The sequence below is a fragment of the Maniola jurtina genome, chromosome 7 (genome assembly GCF_905333055.1).
Source record: "Maniola jurtina chromosome 7, ilManJurt1.1, whole genome shotgun sequence".
In the NCBI taxonomy this organism is placed as follows: domain Eukaryota; kingdom Metazoa; phylum Arthropoda; class Insecta; order Lepidoptera; family Nymphalidae; genus Maniola; species Maniola jurtina.
In genome coordinates this window covers 12,449,822-12,455,980 of record NC_060035.1, presented here as the reverse complement: position 1 = coordinate 12,455,980, position 6,159 = coordinate 12,449,822, and the positions used below count along the sequence as shown (strand labels likewise).

The 6,159-nt window shown below is 37.8% G+C and overlaps 1 protein-coding gene across 1 annotated transcript; it reads left to right on the top strand.

The window, feature by feature from the left end:
- The first annotated feature begins 2,629 nt into the window (after positions 1-2,629).
- Positions 2,630-6,159, top strand: LOC123866667 (E3 SUMO-protein ligase NSE2-like). Its single transcript, XM_045908352.1, has 5 exons — positions 2,630-2,980; positions 3,618-3,771; positions 4,166-4,215; positions 4,930-5,050; positions 5,408-6,159. Exons 1-5 carry the CDS (start codon positions 2,789-2,791, stop codon positions 5,539-5,541), a joined length of 651 nt encoding a protein of 216 aa, XP_045764308.1. The 5' UTR covers positions 2,630-2,788; the 3' UTR covers positions 5,542-6,159.

Here is a 6,159-nt window from a genome sequence, read left to right as displayed (position 1 = left end):
TGGAAAATATTTATTATGTATTGTTAGTAAAAATATTGTTAATAAAATATACGTTATTGCAATGAATTAATTTTTTAATTTATAACTACCTCCTACTACGAAATATTTTGTTATTAACTGGTGCGTTTGGCTTTAATTCTAGCATTACGGAGATTGTGTCAGATATATCAGCCAAACCAAATAAGCTAGAGTCCAGAACCTTAAAACCAGCCCAAAAAAATTATGAAAAAACGTCTTTTTTTTCTCTCTCGTCTGGCTTTACACTGATTAGCTAATGTCAAGTTTGTAGTTATTTACAAGTTGGGAAAATATATTATGTATAAGTATGGACTTCGTATGTGCCGGCGCCCGCCGATATACACGCGGCGCCCCTTTAGAGCGCTTTCCAGTCAGTTCCACCACCAATAAACACCAGCAGAACACAAAAACCGGCCACTTCTAACAAAAAAAACACTCCAAAAAGTAACAACACCTGCGCCAGCAAACGCCACCACAGACGAAGTCCAAAAATATGTCTGTGTAACCATAACAAAATATGCGATCTTATTCTGTGGTAACAAACACAGTTACTAAATGTCCCAGAGCCGTAAAACTAGTAAAAAAAAAGTAACAAATGTCAATGTCATTGTCACGTCAAATGTCGCAGGTTTTTATTTTGATTTCGTCGGTCAAAGGGTTTTGCCAGCGTTGCCAGAATGTTACTTTTGTAACATTTTACGTTACTTTTGACCCCCTCATGTTTCCTCCATGTTACACGACTCAAAATGTTACTTTACGTTACTTTTAGGACTTCATAAAAATATTCAAATTTTTCCCAGCAAACCAAAAATAATCGTGAAATGGAACGCGTCCAAAACAGTTTTCGTTTGTCGTAATTGGCCCATTTGTTAGTTTATTTCACTTTCTCTAAGTTATTGGTCTAAGTTCACTTTGTTTTGTAATTACTCTGTGATTAAAAAAGAGTTTTGTTTGTTTTTCTCTGTTACTCAACTTTGTTTTGGACATCTCTGGCTTTGGATAATAAAGTTATCCATGGACTTCGTCTGTGATGGCGCTTGCTGGCGCGCGTGCTGTGCTTGTTTGGAGTGCTTTTTTGTTAAGAGTGGCTGGTTTTTGTGTTAGTTGGTGTTTTTTGATGGTGGAACTGACTGGGAAGCGCTCTAAAGGGGTGCCGCGCGTATGTCGGCGGGCACCGGCGCAGACGGAGTCCATAGGTACTTGTATAAATTCAATAACTTGAAAATATCACAAACTTGACATTGGCTAATCAGAGTAAAGCCAGATTTAAAGAAAAAAAAAAAGTTATCCGTTGCATCTAAGTACAAAAAAAAATTGTATCTTTATTTCGTCATAATTCGAAAGTGATTGGTTTGTTTGTTATCCTTATCGACTGTGTATATGTGTTGCTAACACTACTTGCTTGGTAAGTAAATGTTGTATACAATGTAGTTTTAAGTAAATAAGTAAGTAGTTAACTAATTAGGGAATCAGTAATGCAAAAACAAAGTCATAGTATTTGCAACTGAAAGCAGTTCGTTTTTATATTGACTGTCATCTTATTATTAAGTCACATTAGTTTCCAGAAGTTCATTTAGCTATTTACTACTTAGTTATTGTTGTAGGTAACTTCGGTTTTCTTTACAGAAATGAGAGCGAGCTGAGTAGATACCGGCCGGCGTAACCTAAAATTTGAGTTTTGCTATCGAATCTATCGATCTCTTTGCTGAGACCAAGGCAAGTAGTTAGGTACCTACCTAGTATTGTTCAGTTAACAAAACGAATTTGAAATACCCGCGTAATTTTCTTCACTGCGTACCTACCTAGTGCGTTTTTTTTATTCTCTCGTCTGGCTTTACAAAGATTAGCCAATGTCAAATTTGTGGATATTTTCAAGTTAGGAAAACTATATAAGTAAGGACTTCGTCTGTGCCGGCGCTCGCCGACATACGCACTGCGCCCCTTTAGAGCGCTTCCCAGTCAGTTCCAGCATGGTTTTAGCACCAAAAACGCCAGTGAAACACAAAAACCAGCCCCAGCCACTTTTAACAAAAAAAAAAAAACGCTCCAAAAAAGCACCACACGCGCGCCATCAAACGCTACACAGACAAAGTCCACGTAGTGCGTAGCCTCTCAAACTCAAACAGTCCTGTGTTGCCAGATCGCCCGATATAAGACGATTTTAATCTTTTTAACCCTCGATCCAAAAAGAGGGGTGTTATAAGTTTGACGTGTGTATCTGTGTATCTGTCTATGGCATCGTAGCTCTCAAACTAATGAACCGATTTTAATTTAGTTTTTTTTGCTTGAAAGGTGGCTTGATGGAGAGTGTTCTTAGCAATAATCAAAGAAAATCGGGTTATAGCTATTCAAAGACATTTCTAAATCCGTTGGTATATTATTATTTTACATATTGATTTCTTTTTCTTTTTCAGGATCAGCAGTCAATTTATTCAATCAACAATTATTATTACGACAAGAAAACTGTTTAAATTTTTGTATAATAAAGTGCCATATTAACCTGTGTACCTTATTACTTTTATTTTCCACGAAAAATAAGGAAATGTTACTTTTCTCGTGAAAATGTTACATTTTGAGATGTCTCGTGTTACAATTGACTATCTGCCACTGGCAACACTGGGTTTTGCTTTTACTGGACAAAAATTGATTGCAAAAAAGTCATTGGCAAAGTACAAACAATAGAAAACTACTTGAACATGGAATTTTAGATTAACTACACAACTGACTATTTTAATCCTTAGTTGAGTTTAATCGTGAGTTGTAATAAACAATGGCAGACAATAATCTCGCAGACCTGAGGAAGCAATGCATGGCCAGTCTATACTTAAGTGCGGAAAATGCATTGAAATATTTGGATGAAGAAAGAGACTCGGAGTTAGCTCTGCTGAAAAACTGTGTGCGGGAATATTGCACTATGGAGGTCATGGAAGATTTAGAAGCACAAGCACTGGTTATGGCAACTGTAAGTCTGAAATTTTACTACCTATTCAAATGCTTTTGAACCACAGGAGTCTTCAAAGGTCTATCTGTCGATTATACAAAATCTATTCAGTCAGCAAGGACTGCAGAGTATCAGCTTGTTATAAAGTAAAAAATCTAGGTACTGTAGGTACTATACATTTCAATGGGCAAGGGTACTTCGTAACTTGCATAATCTATAAAACTTTTATCATTCTATATTAATCAATAGTATCGGGGATAGATCTCCCTTCTCCCCTCTGCCTAAACAACAATCAGTAGCTGAACTCAACAAAACTAGTTTTCCTAACTTAGCCTACAGAAATCAGAAGAATAATTGTTGGTTGAAATCATTGGTTGGTTGTTTGGTTGAATTCCTGAATGATTGGCAACGCATCGGCGGTACCTCTGGTGCTGCAAATGTTCATGGGCGGCGGTAATCACTTAACATCAGGTGACCCACCTGCTCATTTGCTCGCTATCTTTTGTAAAAAAATCTAACCTTTTAGACTACCTGTTTGTTCCAGGTATTTTTATAGCATTTGTAGTTTAATTGGAGAGGAAAAGGGTGTATATAATACTAGTCATAGTAAAGTTACCTCATAAATGCTGTCTGACATGGTATCTGATGTTTTGTGCAGAGAGAAACAGATGTCTCAAGTGTGAACTCCCTGGATGACAAATACAACGCCCACCTTCAGAGCATGCAGGCACAGAGGCGGCAGAATATTGATAATCATCCGTTTATGCTGGAGTTTGAAAAGAGAATCAGAACTGCACAGTTGACTAATTCACGTAAGCTTACAATTAGGGATTGCAAATTAGTGGTATTTTCAATCAATCAATCATTTATTTGCTCTAAATGCAGGTTAACAAAGATATTACAACTATTCATTTTAGTATCACCACATTTGCCATGCAATGGCGTGCAAATATTTTATAGAGGCACTTATATTACATGCAAGTACCAACAATGCAGTGTGGATCAGTTTTTTCAAATAAATTAAACAATTTTATTTTCTTAACTGTACAAACAGTAATAACAAACTACCTACATTTATATCTCACATTTGTTAATGTGTGTAGCTATGTTTAATACATAATTCAGTAAATTAACTTTAATTAATCAATTAATTAAAGCTAATTTACATGTATATATAATGATCATTTTACTGTCTAAATGTTTCAGAAAACTTGAACGAGTCAGATATAGCAATAACAGAAACCCATGAAGCCTTTGTAAGTTAACACATAATATCCTTTATGTACTTATCTATATTATAAACTAGCTCATGCCTGTGACTGCGTCCATGTAGACTACACAAATTTGTAATCCCTATTTTTACCCCCTTAGGGGTTGAATTTTCCAAAATCCTTTCTTAGTGATTGTCTATGTCATAATAGCTATCTACATGCCAAATTTCACCCTAATCCTAACACAGACTACGGTCTATTTGGGCTGCAAAATTTCAAACACCAGTCTCAGTTTTTATCTAGTGCTTTGGTCTACAACAATTGGTGTAAAATGTTCTTTTATAATTAAAAGTCTCAGTTAAATAAATAAATAAAATAAATCTGTCACTGTTAAAACAATAGATAATAGTTAACTGCTTTATAGCTCGTTCACACAGGCTGCGTAAGCGATGCGTAACCGTAGACGTAGCGCGTACCATTGCGTTATAATGTATGTATCTGTATAAGACATGGCACACCGCTTGCGTAAACCGTGAACGTATGCGTAACCCGGTGTGTTAGGGGTTTACGCGCGTCACTACGCACGTGTCACGTGTACGCAATTGGTGTGAATCGACCTTTAAAACACATAATTATGAAAAATCAGAAGTGCAATGGAACTCTCGACCTCCCCAACCAAATCGAAGTGTTCTGAATCGCTTTGCTGATCCTGGCTCTTAACAACAAACTTTATATAAGAGGCATTTTTCACATTTGCAGCTGGATCCAATAACAAAGAAGCCCATCGAGGACCCGGTGCGCAACACCAACTGCGGCCACGTGTACGAGCGCGCCGCCATATTGAGCCACGTGCAGCAACGGAATAGAGCCAAGTGTCCAGGTAACCTAGCTCATTGAGTGAACACCAAACAGTGAGCAATGCTATACAGCACGATCACTTATAAAGTCCCATCAATTTAATTCGTTTGTGCAGAAAAGTGCAATCTTACATTAGTAAATAGTCAATTCATTGGTAACTTTTAGTTTAAACAAGTCATTTGTTTTTTTTTTATTTATGCTTCCGCGCTTGGCTGCAATCAAACCTACTAGCAAGTGGTGACGCAGCCTAAGATGGGCTGTGGTTGCCTATTCACTCTTGACTTGAAGGCAGCCATATTAAAAGTGGAAGAGAAAACTGATTACAGAACATTTTGTTATAAAAAATATTACCATAATATGATATTTTATTTGGTTGCAGTGGTGGGTTGCGGCAACCGCGAGCCGGTGCAGCTGTGTCACCTCGTGGACGACGACGCGCTGCGCACACAGCTCTCCACGCGACTCTCTGCCACCAACAACCGCTCACTGCTGGACCTGGATGACTCTCAATGATCCATCAATTGATGAGACAATCTAAAGTAAAACAGTCTTGGAAAAATTGCAAGAATAACTGTGATTTTGAACCTCGATGAAAGAAAAAGACTTACACATGGCTATAGGATTTAGCCTGGTTAATTTAGAGCTCGTTCACACAGGCTGCGTAAGCGTAGACGTAGCGTAAATTGCGTTGTAAAGTATGGTACTGTATGAAACATGGCATACTGCTTGCGTGGCGTGAACGTTCATGTAGACGTAATGCGTGCAGTTACGTCTATGGGTTCACGCGCGCGGCGCGTCACTACGCACGTGTCACGTGTACGTGCTGCATACGCAATTGGTGTGAATGGGCCATTAGCTCTACATCATCTCCCAACATGCCGGAACTGTCGGGAGATGATATTTTCATCGCTAGGCACCATCACCATATTTCAGGTTTGCGGAACTTTTAAAATCCAGTAAAATATTGAAGATCAAAATGCGCTTCTACGCTCATTTGTCGGATTATTGGGTTAGTGACGTCACACGGCCGGGCAGTATTTTGCTACGATCAACGATGTCATAATATATAAAGTCATGCTGAGCTGGTTTTGTATCTACAATAGGTAAAAATAAATTTTTGATTACAATCTG